The 25,403-nt window shown below is 45.0% G+C and overlaps 1 protein-coding gene across 1 annotated transcript in view; it reads left to right on the forward strand.

Moving 5' to 3' along the window:
• Positions 1 to 25,403, forward strand: part of GCN1 (GCN1 activator of EIF2AK4) — a gene marked incomplete in the record, with an annotated part of 339,178 nt that overhangs the window by 283,831 nt on the left and 29,944 nt on the right. Inside the window, 5 exon segments of the mRNA XM_030219069.1 lie at positions 79 to 222; positions 1,656 to 1,925; positions 6,168 to 6,281; positions 13,658 to 13,888; positions 22,323 to 22,516. Of these exon segments, the coding sequence (XP_030074929.1) occupies positions 79 to 222; positions 1,656 to 1,925; positions 6,168 to 6,281; positions 13,658 to 13,888; positions 22,323 to 22,516 (953 nt within the window).

Consider the following 25,403-nt stretch of genomic DNA (forward strand, 5'->3'; position numbering starts at 1 on the left):
CAGGCCACTGTTTTTTCTTGCATAGTTCTGTGATTTTGCTACTGAATAAATTTGTCATGATAACCTCACTCTTTGCAGTTGATATGTCCCCCTGTGAGCACCAAAGTCCTAGCATTCCTTTCATCTGTGGCAGGAGAGGCTCTGACACGGCATCTCAGTGTTATCCTGCCTGCTGTGATGTCTGCCTTGAAGGATAAGCTGGGGACAGAAGAAGAGATTCAGGTTAGCCTTTAAGTTCATTCTCCGTTACAAGTCTAATTTACTGAACTACTGTAAACTGTTCCAATGTTTGTGATGGGCAGTATATCAAATTAATAAATAAAGTGAAATGAAACCAATTATGAGCACTCTTTATAAGAAAAATAATCAGAATTCTATATATTCTGCAGTTTTCTTTCTGGTAGTTGCTATTCTTGAAACCTGGAGGCTCATTTTCAAAGCACTTAGCCTCCCAAAGTTCCATAGAAACCTATGGAACTTAGCCTCCCAAAGTGCTTTGAAAATATGCCTCCTGGTGTTCTATTTCTATCATCCAGACTCCACTTGGTATCATATAGTAACATAGTAGATGACAGTAGTTAAAGACCAGTCTGCCCAACAAGATAAACTCATAGCATAAGTCAGCGGTTCCCAAACCTGGTCATGGAGGCAACCCAGCCAGTCAGGTTTTCAGATACAGTGCCACTCCTCCACCTTTTTGGCCCTCCCAATCCTTCTTAAAAGATTATAGCCAGGGATGGTGTCATCCTATTCATGGGAATCATTGAACCATGTCTCTGTAAATGGCAAAAATATCCAAGTCTTACTTAAACATCAGGGCTTGAAAATATTGAACCTTTTTACTTAGGCTATGAGCACTTGTGCCCATTGCTTTTCATGTGTTATTGAGTTTAGATGGTTTTCTACATAAACGTATACAAACAGTGTTGGCTTGAGTAACAATGTGTATGTTTTGCCTCTTGAGCTGTTTAGAGTATCCCATCCAGCTGGATTGCAAGCATTCGGGTTGTCCACTGTGCAATGTTCCCCTTCTCTCTGCTTCTGCCTTTGTTGTGCTTGGCTCTTCTTGTTGCAGAAGCTCCGATAGAAGAGTATGCCCTCATCCGAGTCCATTGACTGCTGTTGCTGCCTTTACGTAGTTGATTAGATCTTGGATGCTTTGTTCATTTGTTTTGGTGTCCACTGAGGTTGCTGAGTGAATTGCCCCTTCCTGTGTTGGGTTATGCCCTATTCCTTGCCATGGTATATGGTACACTGTCCACCTGGTTGCTTTGATCTGTGATTGTTTTACACATCTGGCCCATATTTGCTTTTCCCAGTCAACATCTGCTTGCATCCAGTCGTATTGCTTTCTTTCCCTTTTCCCGTTGGCCATTCACTTCTTATATGCTCCTTGTTCTCTTTGAGTGTCTGCACTCCTTGTCTTTTACCACTGTAATGACTTTACCCTATATAGTCAGCTTCCTCCCTTGCAGTTTTTAAACAATTTTGGATCCAATATTCTCTCAAACTATCTCCTGTGATCTCACTTTATCTTGTAGATTTCTGGTTTTGACCTTGATTGCTCTTCATACTAGATCTGTTGTATAGTTGTCTTGTAAAATTGCTTGAATAAAGCACTGTGTCATTAAATAAATAAAATAATTTATTTGTAGGAGTTGGCCAACTGCCAGGCTGTAATTCTGTCTGTGGAAGATGAGGCAGGACAGAGAATTGTTATTGAGGACTTGCTGGATGCTACACGTAGCTCTGAAGTGGGAATGCGGCAAGCAGCAGCTATTATTTTGAATATCTACTGTTCAAAGACAAAGGCAGACTACACAGCCCACCTCAGAAACTTAGTCTCTGGTCTCATCCGACTCTTCAACGATACAAATAGTGAGGTGCTGAATGAAAGCTGGGATGCTCTGAATGCCATTACCAAGGTAAGATGGAATTTCCATGACCTAATACACCATGGAGTAAAAGTCAATTGTGTTAAATGTGTTATGTCTTTGGAATCATATCATTATATCATTCCTTTTTACCCACTAGGCCAGTCCAGAACTGACAAGTTATGCCCATCAACCAGCAGATGGAGGCAGAACCTAAAAAGCAGGACTGGGCTGCTGAATGCTCTCAGGCCCATTTGTAGAGCTGGTTTCCGAGTAGAGCAGAGAGGTTTAAAGGAGAGATCCATGACCGGCTGTGGGAAATACTCAGAGGAGTCTGGGTCCCTTCCTTATCTAGATATGCTGGCTTGTGAGGAGGTCCTGGCTGCTGTTGGCCCCTCTTTTCCTTTTCCCCTCCCTTGCCATCTTCTCTCTTTCCTTTTCCATTTGGGCTTTAGGCATAGGTGCCGACTCCATGGGTTCTGTGGGTGCTCGAGCACCCCCAATATTTTCACCCGCCGGAAGTCGGAACCGGAAGTTCCCTTTGCCAGCCCAACCTGCTCAGTGCATGCCCTCTTCTCCCTCAACAGTCTTCCGCCGGTCCCGGCGGCAGCAGTAAAAGGCGAGCAGGCTCGGCGCTTCAGCCTTCACTTCTCTCGCTTCAGCTCTGGTCCCACCCTTGCAGAAACAGGAAATGAGGGCGGGACCAGAGCTGAGAGAGAAGGGAAGACTGAAGCGCCGAGCCTGCTCGCCTTTATTTATTTATTTATTTATTTATTTGTTTGTTTGTTTGTTACATTTGTATCCCACATTTCCCCACCTATTTACAGGCTCATTGTGGCTTACATAGTCAGATACTTCAGATGAGCTGGATCCCGAGATGTACCTTACTAATTTAGACTTGCCAAAGCTCTCAGAGCAGCAGTGTTTGCTGCTCAATAAACCTGTAGATCCTGAAGAGATTTGAATGGAGATAGGGAGCAGTGCATTGAACAAAGCAGCAGGCCCGGACGGAGGCAGCTATAGCTAAGCCGCTGTCAGACTTCTTTAATACATCTATAAAATCGGGCGAATTGCCATTATCTTTACGATTAGCAGATATAATGGTGTTTCTTAAACCAGAGAAAGATCTGACAAGACCAGAATCATATAGGCCTATCTCACTAATTAGTTACGAGACTAAATTGCTTGCAGGGATCATGGCAAAACGTTTAGCAAGGGTGATACCTACAATCATTGCAACGCCCCAAGTGGGGTTCATCCAGGGTAGACAGGCTGTTCAATATAGAGCTTGATGTTATTAACTTATAAAGATACTAATTTTTTGGAGTGACATTTGCTCAATTGGTTAGGTTATAAATGTGAATCAGCTAATGCTGAGGGAAGTCAGCTTATAGCTCATCTTACAAATCTGGAACTTTGTTATGTTGCATATTTGAATACTGTTATTACTTTAGACTTGTTGATACTATTGTAAGCAGGATGTGATATTGCAGTTAATCTGGCTGCCGAATACCAGTTGCAGCTGGTGGTTTATAACATGGATATAGAGCAATCTTTGTTGGGACTGTCCATACGTAGAGGCACTGTTTGTATGACATAAATTTTCAATAAAAAAAATTGAACAATAAATTTAATAAAACTGCAAACTCTAACTGGTGCCCTTGGTGCAGGCACATATGCATCCCCTTTAAGCTGTCCCTCCTCTCTCACTGGTTTGCAGAACATCAGTTTTATTAGAGGTGATTGCCTTAGACACTGGAAGCATGAGCCAGCAAGTGATGGTGACTCCTGGATCGCAACCTGAGCAAGTGCATGGACTTGGAAAGTCTGGATTAACTGATGGTTGTAGCAGTTGCCAGCCTCCCAGGTTGGATTGCTCACTGATGGGGCCAGGTGGTTAAAGGTCGGTGGTCTCCTATTGAAGTAGCATGGCTAATCAACCAGTTGTAAATTCAGGCAATTCAGAGGGTATTGTGCGCCTCCCAGGGTGAAGAGCAGGGCCAGACAGTTTGCATGTTTTCTGACAGTTCCATGGTGGTGGGATATATCAGTCGGAAAGGGAGAACAAAGAGCTTGCCAATAGACAAGGAAGTGGCAGTCATGTTAAGTTGGGCTGAAGCTTACCTGAGAGCATTGTCAGTGGCTCACATAGCCATAGAACTGAATGTGCAAGCTACTTCTTAAGCAGGCAAATCTTGGATTAGAGAGAGTGGGAGCTCTCTGAAGAGGTGTTTGCTCAGATTCATGTCTTTTGGAGGAAACTGGTGATGGACCTCATGGTGACAACGTGAAAAACCAAGGATCCAAGGTTCTTTAGTTGAAGGAAGGAGTTCAGATCAGAAGGACTTGCTGCCATTTCTGCAGCCTTGGCATTTCTCAGGTCCTCTGTACATTTTTCCACCATAGCTGATGGTGGGTAGTGTTCTGCAAAGAATAGCAGACCATCTAGGCTTGGAGGTGCTGCTGATGCCAGATTGTTCCAGGGTCTGTGGTACGCAGACTTAGTGTGTCTGTTGGTTGGGTACAGTGTTTTGCTTCCCCTAGAGTATATGCATTCTATTACAGGGACTGGAAGTAATGGAAGAACTGTTTTTTGTTTTATGGCTTGGCCCTTGATAGGGCATGTTTGAGGTGCAGGGGCTATGCTGAGGAGGTAATTTCCACACTGTTGCAGGCGAGGAAGCATTCCACTTTATTGGTGTATGTGAGAGTCAGGAGAGTCTTTTAGGCTTGGTGCAGGGAAAGGGCTTGGAAGCTCTCCTGTGCTTCAATTGCCCAGATTCTGTCCTTTTTGCAAGATGGCAAGAAGAAAGGCTTAGCCCTGTTCTCCTTTCAAGTTCAGGTTGCAGCCTTGTCTTGCTTCAGGAGCAAGCTCAAGGAGGCCCTTCTGGGGCCCCATTTGAATGTGGTCCAGATTTTGAAGGGCATAGCTCATCTGAGGCTGCCAGTGTGGCCTGTGGTGCTTCAGTCCTTGTTGGCAGCACTGATTGAACCACTTAAGAAGATGTCTTTAAAAGGTTTGACCCTGAAGGTTGTTTTCCTTCTGGCAGTCTGTTCTGCTAGAGGTGTGCCAGTTAAGGCCCTGTCTGCATTTCTTGGAGGCAAGTATTTAACTTAAGACAGTTCTGTTCTTTCTCCCTAAGGTGGTGTTGGCTTTCACGTTAATCAGACAGTGTTTTTTGTTTTGTTGGGGGGGGGGGGGGGGGGGGGGGGGGGGGGGGGTTGCTAGCCTTTCAGTGACTGGATTGAGGAGAGGATTTCAAGAGCCTCTAGCCTTTGGATGTTTATAGGCGTTCTTGAAATGTTTGAAGGTAATGAATGGATTTTGCAGTTCAGATCATTTATTTGGCCTGCTCGGAGGTTTAAAGAAAGGAGAAGCTGCTTTGAGGGCCAGCATTACGCAGTGGCCAGAGGAAGCATTTTGTGCTTCTTTCTTAGTGGTTAAGCTCCATTCTACCAGTAGAGTGGCCACCTTTTGGGTGGAGTTGCAGTCAGTTCTTCAGGCAAATATCTGTAGGGATGCTATTTGCTTTTCCCTTCATTCCTTTTCAAAGCAGCATAGATTGGATGTTCATGCCTAGGAAGATGCTTCTTTTGAAGCTATGGTGCTGGTGACCAGGATTTCAGCTTCCCACCCTAGGTGAGAATTGCTTTGCCACATAACATCAGTTCTGAACTGTTCTGGGGGATGAAAATCAGATGGACATTTGGTCTTACCTGTTCATTTTCTTTCCAACCAGATCAGTCCCCCTCCCTCTATGATGTGTTATAGCTAATTCTGGGCTCGTGTCTGGCAGTGGTAGTTATGGTAGGAGGCATTGATACCATTCTCTCTTTGTTTCAAGAATACTGGGTTGCTAGAGCTGCATGGTGCCTCCAGGCTGAAGCTCGCAACTTGTTAGGCTCTATCTCCATCCACTGGCTGATGGGCATAACCCATCAGTTCTGGACTGATCTGGCTGGACTCAGGGAAAGAAAATTAGCAAGTAAGACCATTTTTTTTCCTTAAAGACCTGAGTGTTAGAAAAAAAAAATATATATATATATATTACACCATGCATTTGTATGAATGTGCATCTTAATTTTTTATTTTATTACTTTATATTTAAATCTTTATTGTAAATAGAATAATACAGAAAATTGATATTTGTAAACAACAATAATAAAAGAACATATTTTCATTAGATACACCATTTAATCCACCCCCCTCCCCCCCAAAAAAAGACCTGCAGGAGATAAATGACTTTCAAGAGGCCTTAATTCTTATATTTTATTGCTTTAATTATCCTGCAGAAACTGGATGCTGGGAATCAACTGGCTCTTATTGAAGACTTGCACAAAGATGTGCGCATGGTAGGGAATGAAGCCAAAGGAGAGCATGTACCAGGATTCTGTATCCCAAAGAAGGTAAATTATATGTTTGTTCAGTATCAGATACAGAATTATGGGCATCCAAGAAACTAGTTAGGCTCTCTATTATGAAATGAGCCCCTATCTGAAATGTCCAAAAAAGGAGCCTGTTTTATGCTCATTTTATAAAAGCAAAATACCAAATGAAATACTACTACTACTACTACTAAACATTTCTAGAGCGCTACTAGGGTTACGCAGCGCTGTACAAATTAACAATTAAGGACGGTCCCTGCTCGGAAGAGCTTACAATCTAAAGGACGAAATGTCAAGTTGGGGTAGATAAGTTTTCCTGAGAAGAGGTGAAGTGGTTAGGTGCCGAAGGCGATATTGAAGAGGTGGGCTTTGAGCATTGATTTGAAGATGGGTAGGGAGGGGGCACGGCGTATGGGCTCAGGGAGTTTGTTCCAGGCATGGGGTGAGGCGAGACAGAAGGGGCGGAGCCTGGAGTTGGAGGTGGTGGAGAAGGGTACTGAAAGGAGGGATTTGTCTTGAGAGCGGAGGTTACGGGTAGGGACGTACGGGGAGATGAGGGTAGAGAGGTACGGAGGGGCCGCAGATCGAGTGCATTTGTAGGTGAGTAAGAGAAGCTTGAACTGTATGCGGTATCCGATTGGGAGCCAGTGAAGTGACTTGAGGAGAGGGGTGACATGAGTATATCGGTTAAGGCGGAAGATAAGACGTGCGGCAGAGTTCTGGATGGACTGAAGGGGAGATAGATGGCTACGTGGGAGGCCGGTCAGGAGTAGGTTGCAGTAGTCAAGGCGAGAGGTAATGAGAGAGTGGATGAGAGTTCGGGTGGTGTGCTCGGAGAGGAAGGGGCGAATTTTGCTAATGTTGTAGAGGAAGAAGCGACAGGTCTTGGCTATCTGCTGGATGTGCGCAGAAAAGGAGAGGGAGGAGTCGAAGATGACACCGAGGTTGCGGGCAGATGAGACGGGGACGATGACGGTGTTATCAACTGAGATAGAGAGTGAAGGGAGAGGGGAAGTGGGTTTGGGTGGGAAAACAATAAGTTCAGTCTTAGACATATTCAGTTTCAGGTGGCGGTTGGACATCCAGGCAGCAATGTCGGATAAGCAGGCCGAGACTTTGGCCTGGGTATCCGCAGTGATTTGTGGTGTGGAGAGATAAAGCTGGGTGTCGTCGGCATAAAGATGATAGTGGAGACCATGAGAAGAAATCAGGGAGCCTAGGGAAGAGGTGTAGATTGAGAAAAGAAGGGGCCCAAGGACAGATCCCTGAGGAACTCCAACAGAGAGCGGGATAGGGGAGGAGGACGCACCATGAGAGTGTACTCTGAAGGTACGTTGGGAGAGATAAGAGGAGAACCAGGAGAGGACAGAGCCCTGGAACCCAAGGGAGGACAGTGTGTCAAGAAGTAGGTTGTGATTGACAGTGTCAAAGGCGGCGGAGAGGTCGAGGAGGATGAGGATGGAGTAGTGACCTTTGGATTTGGCGAGGAATAGGTCATTGCAGACTTTAGATAGTGCTGTTTCTGTTGAGTGTAGGGGGCGAAAGCCGGATTGAAGCGGATCAAGGATGGCATGAGAGGAGAGAAAATCAATACAGCGGCTGTGAACGGCGCGTTCAAGTATCTTGGAGAGGAAGGGTAGGAGGGAAATGGGGCGGTAGTTGGAGGGACAGGTAGGGTCAAGTGATGGTTTTTTGAGGAGTGGAGTGACCACAGCATGCTTGAAGGTGTCCGGGACCGATGCAGTGAAGAGAGAGAGGTTAAGGATATGACAGATGGTGGGGGTGATGGTAGGAGTGATGGTGTTGAGTAGGTTGGTGGGGATGGGGTCAGAGGAACAAGTGGTGGCTTTCGAGGAGGAGAGGAGATGGGTGATTTCCACTTCGGTGATAGCAGGAAAGGAGGAGAAGGAGGCCTGGGTAGGTTGGATGACAGAGTGAGATATAGGCTGAAGAGGAGGAGAGGGAGTAGTGGAGAATTCGAGGTTGATCTTCTGGACCTTGTCACGGAAGTAGTGGGCTAGAGATTGAGGAGAGAGTGAAGGGGGGGTGGGAGCAGAGGGCACTTTGAGGAGGGAGTTGAGGGTGGCGAAAAGACGACGAGGGTTAGAGCTGAGGGAATTGGTCAATTGGATATAGTAGTCCTGCTTAGCGAGGAATAGGGAGGATTGGAAGGAGGATAGCATGAATTTGAAGTGAATGAAGTCAGTAAGGGTGCGAGATTTCCTCCAGAGGCGTTCAGCCGAACGGGCGCAGGAGCGGAGGTATCGGGTGCAAGGGGTCAGCCAGGGCTGGGGATTGGTACGTCTTGTGGGCCGGGAGGTGGACGGTGCAAGGGTGTCAAGAGCAGAGGAAAGAGTGGCATTGTAAGTGGAGACAGCTTTGTCAACGGATGTGGAGGACAAGATGGAAGGGAGGAGATCAGAGATAGTAGAGGATAAGGTGGGGGGGTCGACAGCCTGGAGATTTCTGGACGTAGTAGTTAGTGTTGGGCGAGATTGAGGGGGAGGGTGCTGAAGTGTGAATGTGATAAGGTGGTGGTCGGAGAGGGGAAGAGGTGAAACGCAGAAAGTGGAGGGTGAGCAAGTAGAAGAGAGGACGAGATCAAGACAGTGGCCAGATTTGTGAGTAGGGGTGGTGGGGCTCAGTTGGAGGTTGAAGGAGGAGGTAAGAGCGAGGAACTGAGAAACATACGAATCAGAAGGGTTGTCAGTGTGGATGTTGAAGTCACCGAGAATGAGGGATGGGGATGAGGGCTCAAGAAAGACGGAGAGCCAGGCATCGAAGTCGGTAAGGAAGGAAGGAAGGGATTTCTCAGGGGGGCGGTAAATGACTGCAACTCTGAGTGGCAGTGGGTGGAATAGACGGATGGAGTGAACTTCAAAGGATGAGAAGCTGTGAGACTGAGGTAGGTGGAGAGGTTGGAAGCTGCAGGCGGGCGAAAGTAGTAGTCCGACGCCGCCACCGCGGCCGACTGGGCGGGGCGAATGGGAGAAAAGATAACCTCCGTGGCATAGGGCTGCCTTTACCCTATATCTATGCGTAAACTTTTTATAAACTAACCTTTCTTTTGTGAAAACATAATTAAAAACAGTAAATGCTATCAAAGAATTTGTGAGGACCATCCTTTATATGCATGGGCAGTAGTTGTGAGTGTTATAAAAGCAACATAATCCCCTGCTTGCTTTTATAAAATTGGCTTGCACAGCAACTCCTGGTAGCACCTGCTCAGAAACAGGTGTATGTATTTGGCACATGTACGCATGTATTTTATAACATACATGGCAGCTCTGTCCAAACTATGTGCAGATTGCATAAAGGTAATTATAATCTTGAGTTGTCCCTACCTTTATGCATGTATACCCGTGCACAGTTTTATAAGAACCATTTTTACATGTAAAACATGTTGAACCACACTGTGGCACTCATTTTCAAAGCAGATGGATGTCTCAAAATGGCCCAAAACACAGTAACACATCCATCTGCCAAAAATGTCCAAATTGTGATTTTTGAAAGGCAGAATTTGGATGATTTACACTGCAGTTCATTCAAATAGCATGGAGGCATGTGGAGCAGTGACTTGGGCGGACCCAATATTAGGGCGTGTTTCAGCGATAATGGCATGAGAAGAAACGTCCAAGGCAAAAAGGTTTTAATCACATCCAGAGTAGAAAAACCAATTTGACCAATTGTAATTCTGTTACCCGGAATGGCAACTGCCATTACGGCAAATGTAAGCCACATTGAGCCTGCAAATCGGGTGGAAAATGTGGGATACAAATGCAATAAATAAATAAATAAAAAGTTGCCCTGATCGAGCAGCTGACCACTGGAGGCTGAAGGCATGACCCCCACCTCCTTAATCTCCCAGTTGTTACTGATCCCCTCCCACCCCCCTAAGAAGTGAAAGTAACAGGTTCCCTGGAGTCCTGCAGAGCTTGCCTGTACCTTACTATTGAAAATATGATAGTGAAACAGCACCCCCCCCCCCCCCCCCACCGGCAGGACTGTAGGTAGAAGACTTCTGCTCAGCTTAGAGGGAACAGTGGCTCACTGCCTCGGCCATAGCTTCCATCAGTGGCCCCTCCAGTTCTCATATGTCTGCAGCTTATTCCCCTTCTCCTATCCTGGGGTTCGGCATCTACCCTCCCTCCCAATCCCCCCACCAGTCTACCTTAAGGTGGTCTTCTGTTGGTCCCCAAAAGTGGCAGTGTTGCACACAGGCTGCCTATGGCCTGCTCTGAAGCTTTCCCTCTGGCTCATCTCACCTTCTCTACATCACTTCCTGTTTCTGCACGGGCACTGGCAGGATGGGTCAGAGTGAAATCTTCAGATCATGCTACAAGCAGCATATGTACAAAGCTGTTGCTGCTGAGGATCAAAATAAGCCCACCTTTAAGGTAGGGTGGATGATGGGGGTGGATGATGTAAAATCGCAGATGGTGGGAAAGATGTCAGGTTGCGCTGAGGACAGGGGTTGGAGTAGAAGAGAGCAGAAGAGATGTTGGAGGAAACAGGAGATGCTGCAATGTGATTAACTGTGATTAAAATGCAGCCCTAATAATAATCATCTTTGATATCAGGTATTGACTACGCAACTTTGAGAGGAATGTTTCTCTTGATTTTCAGTACTTTAACTATTGTAGGTAAATTTACTGGTCTTCTTACTATTTACTCATACAAAATAGTCACTGATTTATGTATTATCCATAATCTGTTTCTAGTAGCGCTGTACTAAATAGCATAATTTACTATTTGGCTGAATACAAATAATGAAAAAAATTATTTGGCCAAGTACAAATAATGAATATGAATAATGGGCATTGAGCTTTAACATGACAATAAAAGAAACAACGTGAAATCAGAGATAAGTTGTTTATTTCATTAGGATTTAGCACAGTAAAGCCCCGGATTATTCGTATTCAAATTTAAATCTCTTCTAGTTATGGGCAAATAGTCCATTATGTTACTATGTTAATCTGTCTATATTGCTGATATGTCTAAAGTGGAATATGATATGCTGTGTTATGTTATATTTTCTCAATAAATGCTTTTAAACATTTAAAAAAACCAAAAACAAATTTAAATCAGTATTTGGCTGAATACGAATAATGTGTTTGGGTCACTATTTGAGGCTGAATTGAATCTAAATATTTGCTACAGCCCTAGTTTCTAGATACCAGAAATTTTAAAAATCTTTTTCTACTTTCTCCTTTTCAAATAATTTACGCTTTCTCTTTTAAAACTAGAGGGCCTGATTTTGTAACTGGACGCTAATGTGAGAAGTCCAAGAAGGCACCTATTTTATAAAGGCAACATAGATGACTCTGTGCCTTTATAAAAATAGAGGCCCCCAACCAGCCCCAGTAGCACACGGATACCAATGCCCACATTTATTTACACCTACTATGAAGTTTGTGCAAATGTGTTCATATACTCTAAGAATATACTTGCTTGTTTTATAAAATGTGTGTGCATATTGCAAGTTCCCCTTCTCCCCTCCATGGAATACCTGTACATGGTGTACATGAAAGTACATGCTGGCTTGTTGCTGAGTGTATTTATACATAAGTATACTGCTGTACAGTTTTAAGAAACACTTTTGTGAGTAAAACAAGCTTTCCTTATCGCCAGACCAGGTCTGCACTCACCTTCCGTCTGCTGAGGAGACTGAGAAATACTGGATGGCTCATGGCTGTACACCACCTAATAAGGTGACGTTACTCAGTAGTTCTTAGTCTCCTCATCTGCTGGACATAGAGGGGAGGAGTGACCTAGTGGTTAGAGCACTGGTCTTGAAATCCAGAGGTAGCCGGTTCAAATCCCACTGCTGCGCCTTGTGATCTTGGGCAAGTCACTGAACCCTCCATTGCCTCAGGTACAAAATTAGATTGTGAGCACTCCAGGGACAGGGAAATACCCAGTGTACCTGATTATAACTCACCTTGAGCTACAACTGAAAAAGGTTTGAGCAAAAACTAAATAAATGGTCTGGAGAGATTCAAGGAAATAAAATTAGGCAAATCTAATTTCTCATTCCACAGGGGAAATTATCTCCCAGATAGAGAACAAGCCAGGTAAATGGGTGCCCGGGAAATGAAGTCAGGATAGGACTACCTCAGTTGTGTGCCCTAAAATTTTTATTGGGTATTTTCACTTATGTACAGGAGAGAAATCACGTGCCCAGTTGGGATGAGGAAGTTCTCCCCCCCCCCCCCAACATTCAGCGCTGATCGTTGCCAGCTAAATTATCCCCTGATATTCAGTGTCGTGCCATATCAGGATAATTTGGGGTGGACTGGCTGCTGGGGGTTTTGTGGGCCTGGCCGATATTCAGCCGGGGCCACATAAGTTATGCAGCCCCTGCTGAATATCAGGCCGCTCCAGCTCGCGTTACTTTTTTTTTTTTTTTTTAAGAAATAAAGCTTCTGAACCCCCTCCCATCCCAATGTCCCCTCTTTTGTTCCTCCACCCCCCCCCCCCCCCCACCACACACACATTAAGACCCTGCACCCTGCCTCCCCCCAATGGTGAAGGTAACTCCCCCCCTTACCTACATCCCTGGTGATCCAGCAGGGTCATTGGGGGCAGGAACGCAGCTCCCTCGCTGCTGCCCCTTTCGGCGCCTCAGGAAAATGAGTTCGCAGCAGCTCACGATAGTACACAAAGTACTGTGAGCTGCCACGAGAGGTCACAGCAGCCATTTTCCCAAGGCGCCACAAGAGGCAGGAGTGAGGGAGCTGCACTCCTGCCCCCAATGACCCCACTAGACCACTAGGGATGTAGGTAAGTCCCCCCATAGGGGAGAGGTAGGGGTGGTGGGTCTTGCGGGGGGAGGATCTTAATGCACTGGGGGGAGGGAAGGAACGAAAGAGGGGACATTGGGATGGGAGGGGGCTCAGGGGCTTTTTTTTTGTTTTGTTTTTTTAACAATGAACAAAAAGTTATGCTGGTGCTGGCCCGATATTCAGTGCCAGCACCTGCATAGCTAAGTGGCCTTATTTAGGATAGCTGTAGATCTGTCCTAAATGAAACTGCTTAGCTATGTGGTTGCCAGCACTGAATATTGCCGGCACCCGCATAACCTGGGGCTCCTCCCCAGTGCCGTCCCCAGCATCACCACTGACCTGCCCACTTTTTGTTTGTGCGGTCTCAGGGGATATTCAGTGACACTGTCTAGTTAAGTGCCGCTGAATATCCCCTGTTAAATCACTTTGAATATTGGCCTCTTACCATTTAAAATGGATTCTGTTTTCATGAGGAGTTTGCATGTTTCAAAGTAAATGGAATAACTGGCATAATGATAGTGGACCACTGTAAGATACTGGTTACTACAGCTGTAGGAAGTAAAATGCAGTTGCCTGTTTGGTCCTGAATTTCTGCTCTCATTCTTTGGTCAGGGAGTGACATCAATTCTGCCAATACTGAGAGAAGGTGTGCTAAGTGGGAACCCAGAGCAGAAAGAGGAAGCAGCCAAAGCTTTGGGGCTTGTTATCAAACTAACCTCAGCTGAAGCTCTTAAACCTTCTGTAGTGAGCATCACTGGACCACTCATCCGTATTTTAGGAGACAGATTCAGCTGGAATGTCAAGGTGGCACTGCTGGAGACACTGAGCCTGCTTTTAGTCAAGGTAAGTATAAAAAAAAATGCTGCCACATAATGGACCTCAGGTACAGAAACTTAGTATGTATAATAGTATGTCTCCATGGAACAACAAACACTGCTATCTTACATGGTATATGTGTATATATTACCTTATATTGTCATAGACATTTTCCAGGGAGTCCTTCACCAAGGGAAACAGCCATAGGGACATTCTTTTTAGTCCTAATTTTCACTGTCCTCAATTTTATTTTTGGATTGTAATTCATAAGGACAAAAGAAGCCAAATTAAGTATCGGCTAAAATTCTTTTGCTGATTTTGACATACAGTTTCAGCGTTCAGGAATTGTCGTCATGGACAAGTTGGAAGTGCGACAGAGAAGGGCAACCAGAATGGTACAGGGTTTGCATCAAGCCCTGTGAGACTAGACTTAAGCATCTCAGTATGTATACCTTAGTACAAACCTGAAAGGTATTAATAGTGCACAAGATGCTAATGATTTTAAGAGAAAGGAAGTCAGAAAGGTACATAAGTGGAGAGATGTCAGGAATTATTTTCTCTTGGTAAGAGTAGCAATTGTATGGAATTGTATGCAGTGCTTTTCAGAATGAGAGGACAAATATAGAAACATATCCAGCCTTTAGCAGTCAGCATTTTTTATACCTGGATATTCAACACCAATATCTGGATACTGGGCAGTGCTGAGTATCCAGGTATAACTTGGCTGCTGCTGCTGCTTATCTGGATACTGGCAATATTCAGACTGGAACCCAGATAAGTAACCAGATAAAGATAGGACAGTCTTTTTGTGATACTAATTTTATCCAGCCAGTTATCCTGTTAGTGGACTGATTGTGGCTGCTAACTAGATAAATGCTGATGTCACTTTGGCTCCGCCTCTGGACCACCTTAGCACTACCTGAATAGTACCAAGGAAGTCTATCCAGATTTTCAGGATCATTAAATGAGTAATGCCATTGAAAATCCAGCTATGAACCCAGTGAAAATGAGGGTTTAGCAATTAGATTAAAGTAGACATCATGTTTCCTGAAATAGTCCGCAAACAATGACTAAAGATCATAGAGTCAACCTAAGAATCACTGGACTCGCGTTCAGATATTTGCCTGGAATAACTCTCTAGATGTATTCAGAAATCCTTCAATGTAAATTTGTAATAATTAGAATAAGCTCAGCAATTTTCCCTTGTAAATCTCAGGAGCTGATTAAGGGGATGGAGCTCCTCATATGAGGAAAGGCTTAGGGCTGTTCAGCTTGAAGAGATGACTGAGGGGGCATATGATAGGGGTCTACAGAATCCTGAGTGGAGTAGAACGGGTAAATGTAAATCAATTGTTTACTCTTTCAAAACGTATAAAGACTAGGACAGTGGTTCCCAAACTGCGCTGTGGCACTCTGGGGCCCCGCTGCAAACTCTCAGGGGTGCCGTGGCATATTTTCTCCACCTACTTCCTGCCGTCACCCAAGCCGCTACTGCTCCTTTTCTAGATGAGCAGTAGCAGCAAAACAAGCTGCAGTTACCGCAGGGCCAGACATGTGGCTGACAGTCCTACCCCCTCAGACATCACTTTCTGTTTCCATGGCACAGCTAGCAACCACATGAATGAAGAGTCCTGCTTAGCGATGGCTGTAGCTTGCTTTGCTGCTGGTCTAGAGAAGCAGGAGTGGCAGGGAAGGGTGTGTGTGGGAGAAGGAGGGACAGGCAGATGCTGGATCAGGGGAGAAACAGAGAGGGGGCTTAGGCTGGTTGGTAGTGGGGAGAGAGGGAGGGCATGCGTGGGAATGCAGGTTTTGATGGCTGAAACGTGCCACCAGTTTGCTCACTGTGTAAGCAGCATGGTGCTCAGGCCTTGGGCAGTGGACCTCTTCAGCTGGTGGGGCTTGGGAGCACTCCATGAAACTATATGATAATACTTTTAAAATAAATAGAAGAAAATATTTTTCACTCAACAAATAGTTAAGCTATGAGAGAGGAAGTGACGTCATCACCGGGGATGGCAGCCTGAGAGAAGAGCTCCAGGTGTCTTTCCCCCAAATTACATACAATTTAGCTCTTATCAACTCCAGATTGGCGGTTTTAAGTTCCAGAAGCAGTTATTCAGCACTGACCACACTCAGGTATGAGTGCAGTAGGTGGAGTGGTGGATTTATTGTGCTTTACGTACTCTGGAACAGCAGGGCCCGCTGCCATGAGGTTGGAATCAGAGCCTCTGAAGACAGCGCAGGCGGCGTCTCGTCCTCAGGGCTCATAGTCCCCGGACTTGTTTGTTCTGGGAGAAGCACTGGCAGAATTAGCAGAAGAGCCCTTACATGAAATCTGTGCCTGGCTTCAGGAGATAAAAACAGATGTCAGAGCGGTATGAGAGGAGTTACTCATGCTCAACGCAGACCTGCGCACGGAAATTGTGGAGCTGGGGCAACGTGTGGAGGGTGCAGAACAGAAAGTAGAAGAGCATATGGAAGCGTTAGCTGCAGCGGAGGCGCAGCTTTGTGAACTCCTAACCGCTAATATATCGATCATGGACAAACTGGGAGATATGGAAAATAGAAGCAGACGCCACAACTTAAGGTTTTGCAGAGTGCCAGAGACGCCTGAGTACTTGAACTGTGAGCACGTTGTGCAGTCTATTGCAGGGTCTCTTCTTGGAGTGGATGGATCTACTGTTCAGCTAGACAGAGCTCATAGGTCTTTGGGAACACCCAGACCTAGCAAACCTAAAGATATAATGGCATGCTTCACCAGCTTCAAAATTAAAGAACAAATTCTGCAGGCCGCTAGAAAGGCGGAAAATTTTAAGTGAGATACATACCTTATAGAGGTTTACCAAGATTTAGCAAGTGCGACATTGAAGCGTTGAATGGAATTGAAACCTGTTGCATAGTATTTAAGGGCAGCTGGTGTTCCCTATAAGTGGAGATATCCGTTTGCACTACAGTTTTATAAAGAGGGTAAATTGCATCAGATTCAGAATCTTTCAGAGGCACAATAGCTATTTCAAGAGGCAAGCACTCTCACACAGAAGCAGCCATCAGCTCCACGCAAGATGTCACTGTGGCTCACCATGCAACCAAAATGGCAAAGAGTCACTAAGGGAGGAGGTCGACTGAGAAGACAAAAATCCGCAATCCAAATGTCTGCAGACAGGGCCTCATGAGAGGTGCCCAGCTTGCAAAATGGACTGAGTGACATTGATTGGAGACGACCTATATGCAGATATTTTGAGCTTGAGAAGACCCATTACTTGTAAGCTAACTTTGTTTGCTTAATGATAGTTTTTATTGTTAGGGATCATATAATGTGCTTATCCTTATCGTCCTCCGAGGTTTTAATACATTATAATTATTGTTTTATTTCTGCTTGGGAATTCTAATGGGGACTAGGGGAATGCCCTGGGATGCGCACTTCCTTTACCAAGCAGTGGGCTCTCTGTAAGATGGAGAGCGTAGTGGTACATATGTATGGGGGGGAGTGGGAGGAGAGGCGGGAGCTGGAATAGAGTCTCGCATACTACCATCATAGTGGGGGGAGTAGGGCACAGGTGGATACTGGTTTATAGGGCTGGGGACCTGTCCATGGATAAACTTTGCATGACAAGTTTTGATTGTATTTGATTATAGATGGGCAAGATAATTTCACTAAGCTATAATGTTAGAGATCTTAACCCGCCCAATAAATGGCGGCTCCTTTTTAAAGAACTGGAGAGGACAGGCATGACCATAGCTTTTATTCAGGAGACCCACCTGTTGCCTATTCGTGAGAAATACTGTGTGCATAGGAAATACCCTCGTATATATTTTGCTTCTAATACATCCCAACAGAAAACCAGAGAGATTCTGATAGCCCTCTCCACACAGCAGTCTTGGATAGTCAGTAAGATGGTGAGGGTTAGGGAAGGCCGGTATTTACTGTTGATGGTCACGCTGGATTCTGTGACTTATACACTGTTAAATGTTTATGCCCCAAATGAAGATCAAGGGTTATTCTTGCAAACATTGAACCAAGTACTTTTAACACATGCTCGTGGTGGGGGGGGATTATCACGAGAGGGGATTTCAACTTGACGACTTTGAATCCTAATTTGGATAACTCATCTCAGGGCATCTCATAGTAAAAAGGGTAGGAAGGCTTTTCAAGCTTTATTGGCCAGATGGGGATTGGTGGCAAACTTATTTCCCAGGGGAATGGGAATATACATATTATTTGTCTGTATACAAATCCTTCTCTAATATTGATTATTGGTTTGAGGATTTGTCTATCCTGAAGTAAGCACAAGCCCTTCGAATATGGCAACGGACATGGTCTGATCACTCTCCCTTGCAATTGGAACTTAGATTGGAAGTAGATCAAGGAGGTGTCCGATACTGGCATCTTAGTGATGAGATCCTACAAGACCCTGCTAATGTGACCCAGTTAGAAAAAGATCTTTTAGAATATCTCCAATTTAATGACAGTGGAGAGGTGGACCCCCTTGTATTACGGGAAAGGCATAAAGTAGTAATGAGAAGGAAACTTATTGCTCTACAAGCACACCTAAAGCGCACATGTGAGAGTTTGGAGCAGAATTTGCAGTCTAGGATTGAAGACAATGGAGCCTCATATTAGACAACAGGGTGGGGTTCCTGTAGAAAGTGATGATATTCATGCCCTCTGGGTGGAGCTATGCACATTACATTTGTCAGAGGTGGCTAGCAAGATGCAGCAGAAGCACTTTGAATTTGGTAATAAACCAAGCTGTCTTCTGGCTGATAAAGCTAGAGACTCTATTGGGAATGGGGGGGGGGGGGGGGGGCAGAAATGGGGAAAATGGGAATCTAAATGTTGTGTCAAAGTGCTGTTATATGCTTTTTGGTTAATAAAATTTTGAGAATTTTTTAAAAAGTAGTTAAGCTCTGTAACTTGTTGCCAGAGGTTATGGTAACAGCAATTAGTGTATCTGGTTTTAAAAAAGGTTTGAACAAGTTCCTAGAGGAAAAGTTCATAATCTGCTATTAAACTAGACATGGGGAAAGCCACTACTTAACCCTGAGATCGGTAGCTTGGAATCTTGCTACTGTTTGGGATTCTGCCAGGTACTTGTGATCTGCATTGTCCACTGTTGGAAGCGGAATACTGTACTAGATGGACCATCGATTTGATCCAGTGTGGCTGCTATTAAGTTCTTATGTTCACACCACAGCCAAAAGCTATCAATGAGTGGTAAGACTAGGGGTTCACCAACACTACATAGTCTGGCTCACATTATTGTTCATACTATAATTCTGGGATAAAAACCCAATCTAATATACACTTTTTTTTTAATATGTAACCTTTTCAATGATCTGGTGCCAGATCATAAAGTAAGTAGCCTAACAGATCATTGTAAATCATAAAATAAGTAACCTAACACTGAACCACACCATCTGGTGATCACTGGGTATCTAGATTTTTGCCTACTACAGCATTCTCCATTTGTAAGCACCAGGTCTAATATTTCCCTTCCCACATTTGTTCAGTTACCAGCTGAAGGAATAGTTCTCTTTCTTCTAGACAACACTGTAGCCAGGCTGTTAGTTAATATCAGGCAGGGTTATCGCCTAGCCATAGCACTTCCCTTTTCATACAATTTCATGATTGTCTCCAATTAAATCTATTTCTCCTGCCTTCAAGGGAGGTCTGTGTATAGCACCAATGTAAACAGATATTCCATTCCTCATTTCCAAATTAACTCACAGGGCCACTTATTCTTATTTTTATTTACATATAGCACCTCTTCTCCGTGTCCTCTCTGAATAGAATAGAGCTTACTATAAGTATATCCCAGTCATGGTTCTCCATGTATCACAGCTCTATGCTTATAATTAAATCCAAGTCTTACTCTTGCTTACAAGCCTCTGTCTTCAGGACCATGTTATGGAAATTAATATCCATAGCATTCTAGACTCTTTAGTTTGTAGATTTTCTCTTTCTTAAGCCTGCTTGACATGATGTTTCTGAGGGTTTTATGGTGGGATTTTGTTGTTTGTTGTCTAGGAAAGTGTATGTTCAGGGGAGGACTATTGTCATTTTACTTTATTAACTTTAGTTTTCATTGTTTTTAATAACTTTATTGTACTGCATATTATAAATGTTGTACTACATTGCATTACATGTTTCATACTTTTGTGTAAATTTTGTTCAGCTCAAGTTTTAAATAGTGTCAGCTTATTAAGATTTGCCTGAGAATGGAATCTGTGCTAAACCTACTCCCTTGTTTTTTTTCTTGTGTAAGATGAAAAATCTTTTCTTTCTAATTGAGGCTTGGGATATTTATACCTCCCTAATCACTGCTTTTCTTGCCTCCCACACACTTTGTATTGCATGGTCTCTTTTGTAATTTTCTTTAAAATCATGGGTTAGTGTGTGCCTGACTATGTACAGCCTGTTCTAGACTAGCACTTGAGTGCCATCGTCTAATAGAGATAGAACTCGGTGCAGCAAAGAACCAAACATGCCTGCTCCTCCTCCTCCTCCTCCAGTTTTAATAGTTTCCATCCTACCCTAATTGGAGTTAGGTATCAACTATGTCTATTCTAGAAAAGAATTCATGGTTTCCTTTTTTTTTTTTTTGTAATAGGTCAGGGGTTTGCAACACGGTCCTTAGGACACACCCAGCCAGTTGGGATGTGCCATGAGGACTGGGTTGAAAACCTCTGGTATAGGTAATGCAACTTCACAATAACATTTAAAAAGTCATTTCTTTAATTTGAACCCTGTTGTATAACCATTGCTTGCTCTATTTTATCAGTAGCCTCCAGAATAGGTTAAGATGCCTTCCAGTGGAGATATCAGTACAATTAAGAGTTTGTCATTTTAAACAGATCATTTGATTTTTGCTGCGCGAAGGGGCTAGACAGGCATAATGGCTCCTAGCCGTCCCCTATATGCAACCGCTTTTTGTTAACCCCAAGATCCATTTTGAACACCAGAGTGTGTAGCATTGTTCTGTAAGCAGCTTGGTGAATTGGCTGGTGAGCCATAATACCAGGGCTTTTTTTGAGGGGGTACTTGGAGTACTGAGTACTGGCACCTTTTCCATTGTCTGCTAAAATTGAACCATGGACCCCAAGTTTTAATGAAAGAGCTCAAGCCCTGCACACCAATTCTGCCTTGTCATAGGTTCTGTGACTGGTTGCAGGGGGCCTGGCTATTGTGGGGTGGGTCCTTCATTGATCATCCCACCCCTGAAGAGTGGCCTAGCATTTGAGTACCGGCACCTTTTTTGCTAGAAAAAATGCACTGCATAATACACACAATTAAAATGCCAAATGTAACGCAGGAGAGGAACAAGGGCACTGACAACAAAATAGCAGTGGATGGTGAGAAGATATTAGTGATCTTGACTGGCTAATTCACACAGGAAGTGACCAGAGTTATTTCAGCTACTCTGGAAGACAAACTAAATAAGTTGCAATCCGCATTGAAGAAAATTTGTGAAGAATTCAGCACTCAGTCTCATTGGCTAGACAAGGCTGAAAGTAGGATCTCTGTGCAGATGGATGTGTCAACACATTTCTAGGAGCAGCTTGTACAATTAAGAGCAGAAAACATTAGACTGCCTGAACACCTGGATCAACAAGAGAACAGGTTGAATGAGGAAGATGGCATAGGCAGGAGCAAATGAAGGTCGCTCCTGCTGCCACTCTCCACCAGACCACCAGGGCGATGTGGTAGGCCTGGGGAAGGGTCAGGGCTTCCTTTGTTCGTAAGGGGAAAGGAGAGGCAGGAGGAAGAAAAGGGGATGGAGATTGGACTTGATATGCCACCTTTCTCTGGTTACAGTCAAAGCAGTTTACATATTATATATAGGTACTTAATTTGTACCTGGAGTAATGGAGGGTTAAGTGACTTGCCCAAAGTTACAAGAAGCTACAGTGGGAAGGAAGTGGGAACTCTCTTGGTTCGGGAGGAGGGGGGGGACCGTGGCAGGGAAGGAAGGAATGCCAGACACCAAAGGGTAGGGGAAAAGGAGGAATGCTTGAATATAAATCTTCAGTTTATATTCAAGTTAACATTTCTTCCCCCCTCCTTTTTTTTTTTAGTGGGAAAATGTTATCTTGGTTTATGTTCGAGTATATAAGGTAGATGACTTCAGGAATGAAGATCCTTAATAATTACATCAGAAGATTATGTATTCAAGAAAAAAAGTCCCATCATGAGCCATGTTTTTGCCTGTTAGGGCTGATCAGGGGCAAAATCTCCAAACTTGAGCTGGAATTAACACAAAAATATAAACAGTTTCTTAATGATTAAGAGGAAAACACAATACTCAAATTACACTGAATTACACAAATAAATAAAATTGACACTGCATCAGAGGACTCTGTCCTGTTACCCACTTGTATCATTTCTGTCTTGCTCATTCCATTTTGTTGTGTAGCAGATTTTGTTTAATTATAACCACACTCTATGTTTCTGCTTGTATAGGTGGGGATTGCTCTTAAACCTTTCCTGCCCCAACTACAGACAACTTTTACCAAAGCATTGCAAGATTCAAACCGCTCAGTTCGCCTGAAGGCTGCAGATGCTCTTGGCAAACTGATAACCATTCATACAAAGGTGGATCCATTGTTCACTGAGCTGCTGAATGGGGTCCGCAGCAGCGAGGATTCTGGAATCAGGTAATGGGATTTGATATACCACCTTTCTGTATACAACCAAAGTGGCTTATATTTATTATAGACAGGTACTTTCTCTGTCCCTATTGGGCTCATAATCTAAGTTGTGTACCTAAGGCAACAGAGGGTTAAGTGACTTGTCCAGAGTCACAAGGAGCTGCAGTGGGAATCGAACCCAGGTAGTGGATGACATTGCAAAAGGATCATGTCAGTCATTCTGAAAGAAAACTCTGTTTCAAGTACCTTAAAATTATTATCTTTGTAAATTAACTGCTCACCTGTTCCTCTGCATTCATTTGAAGCATCATTTTAGCAAACAATGCTGCAAGCTGGTGTTACTCAAGTTGATAACGCTAGTACCAACAATCTTTGATAGTGTATATTAACTGCAAAGAATGATTGTGTCTTATGTAATGATACACAGGATCCAAAGCAAAAGTAGATTCCTTGTCATCAAGCAGATGAAGCCATTACGTATGGTTTGTGTCCATCAACCAGCAGGGGGAGATAGAGAGCACACAACTTTTCACAGTGCCTCATGGCCAGCTAGCTCCACTGCCTCTTCAGTATTCTCTATCTCCCCAAGCAGGGTGGCTGCAGCTTCTTCGAGCTCCATCAAAAATCTGCCTAGGGGTGGCTCCTGGCTTGCCAGTTGTTAGCCGGGGTGTTAGAGGCTATAGCAGCTTCACTTTGAAGGCCCTTTCCCTGCCTTACCCATGCCCCCGTGGATGTGGACATATTAGCTTGCTTTTCCCTGTCCTTTCCCACTCAGTGGATGCAGGCACATTGGTTCGCCTTTCCCACTTATCTGAGCCTCTGGAGTGTTTTTATTTACCTCTTTTGCCTCTGCTTTCCTCACAGCGTTAAAAAAATAAAAAATAATTAAAGTCGCGTCGCGCTTTAGCGCAGCGATCTTGGAAAAGAGGTTTTTTTTCTTGAGATTCTTCTGCAGAAGCGGAGCTGTGATACTTGGTCTAGTGAGGTAAGAGTGTTTTCTGACTCCTCCGGGGTGGGCCCGCGATCAGGAGGTTTTTGGCGCAAACCACCATTTTTAAATTTTACCGCTGTTTTCGGCGATGGCTGCGGATACTGTAAAGCACTGTTCTAAATGTGGCAAGTGCAAATCAGCAGCAGGGCTCTGTAATTCGTGCTGTACAGATGGTAGAGCTGGCCCGAGCATGGTGAGCGGCGATATTTTGCGCTCTGAGCTGGCAGCGGACGCCATTTTGGATTTTCCACATGGCGCGGCCTCCGTTGCGACGGAGAGCCCTGAATCCAGGGGGGGGGGGGTCCTCTGAGTGAGGCTAATAATAGAGCTGATAGCCCTGGGCAGGATCCGGGCGGTCAGGGAGCGGTTTTCTCCCCTGATTTTGTTTTAATGCTGCATAGGGCGTACATGCTTAAAAGAGCTCTTCCACATAGATCTTCGGACCCTCTGCCTGCCCCCCCGGTGGATCCTGGCCTTTTGGAGTTGGCTTTGCCTGTTTCTTATCCTCCTGATAAACGCAAAAGGGCTAATTCCCCTTCTGAGTGTGGCGCCTCCCCCTTTTTCCCCCCCATGGTCGGGCTATGAGGATTCTGAGGGGTCTGGCAGAACTTCTTGGGCTGAGGAACCAGAGTCGGGTGCAGAATTGCCACAGGAACTTGATGATCCATCTGCGGTGAGGATTTTCCACCGCGAGGAGCTGCCAGCGCTTATTTCAGATGCCTTACAAGCCCTCTCGATTGAAGATCCTGGGAGTGGCACAGCCTCCTCTGTTAATCCAAGGATGGCTAGTACCAGAAAGCCTGCTCGAGCCTTTCCTTTGCATGACTCCATCCAAGAACTTATTTCGACTCAATGGGCTGACCCCGAGGGACCTTTGAAGGTTGCCAGGGCTATGGGGCAATTATACCCTCTGAGTGAGGAACATTTGGCTCGCTTTGCAATGCCTAAAGTGGATGCCCTGGTCACGGCTGTGACAAAGAGAACTACCCTCCCTGTTGAAGGAGGTGTTGCCCTGAAGGATATTCAAGACCGCAGGCTTGATTCAGCTCTGAAGCGGTCCTTTGATTTGGCAGGTCTCATTGTTCGGGCGTCTGCATGCAGTTGTTATGCTGCTAGAGCCTGCCTGGCTTGGTTACAGCAGGCAGTGGAACAGCCCGGTGATGGAGCGGAGACCTTATCTGAAGTGGCTCCGCGGATGGAGTCGGCCTTGTCCTTTTTGGCTGACGCCCTTTATGATATGGTCAGTGCTTCGGCTAAACAAATGGCTGTAGCAGTGGCGGCTCGCCGCACTCTTTGGCTACGACATTGGGCAGCGGTCATGGCTTCTAAGCAAAGGTTGGTGAAGTTGCCCTTTCAAGGCCTCCTGTTTGGTGAGGAGCTGGAAAACATTGTTAAAGGCCTGGGGGATTCCAAACCTCAGCACTTGCCCGAAGATAGGCCGAAGCCTTCCTTTAAGGGTCAGGCAGTCCGCTCCTCTTACAGACCTCGCTTCCGTGAAGCTAGAAGGTACCGCCCAGGGCGTGCTGCTGGGTTCACTTCGCGTGCCCGCTTTCAGCAGAGAAACTCCTTTCGCTCGGACAAATGTTCCGCAGCTGCCGGTTCAAGGCCTGGAGTTCAGGGGTGACCCTCTCAATGATGGTGTGCCGGCCCCCTCCTCGTTTCCTGTCATCGGAGGAAGACTTTCCCTCTTTTTCGAGGAGTGGGCCAAAATCTCTGCAGATCAGTGGGTCTTGGACCTGATCAGAGACGGATACCGAATAGAATTCGATGCCCCGGTGAGAGACGTGTTTGTGGAGTCCCGATGCGGTTCTGCCACCAAACGGGCGGCGGTAGAGGAGACTTTGCACAGTCTGTGCCAGATAGGGGCTGTGACCCCGGTGCCTCCCGCCGAACAAGGTTTAG

This window comes from Microcaecilia unicolor, chromosome 11 (assembly GCF_901765095.1).
Source record: "Microcaecilia unicolor chromosome 11, aMicUni1.1, whole genome shotgun sequence".
Lineage (NCBI taxonomy): Eukaryota > Metazoa > Chordata > Amphibia > Gymnophiona > Siphonopidae > Microcaecilia > Microcaecilia unicolor.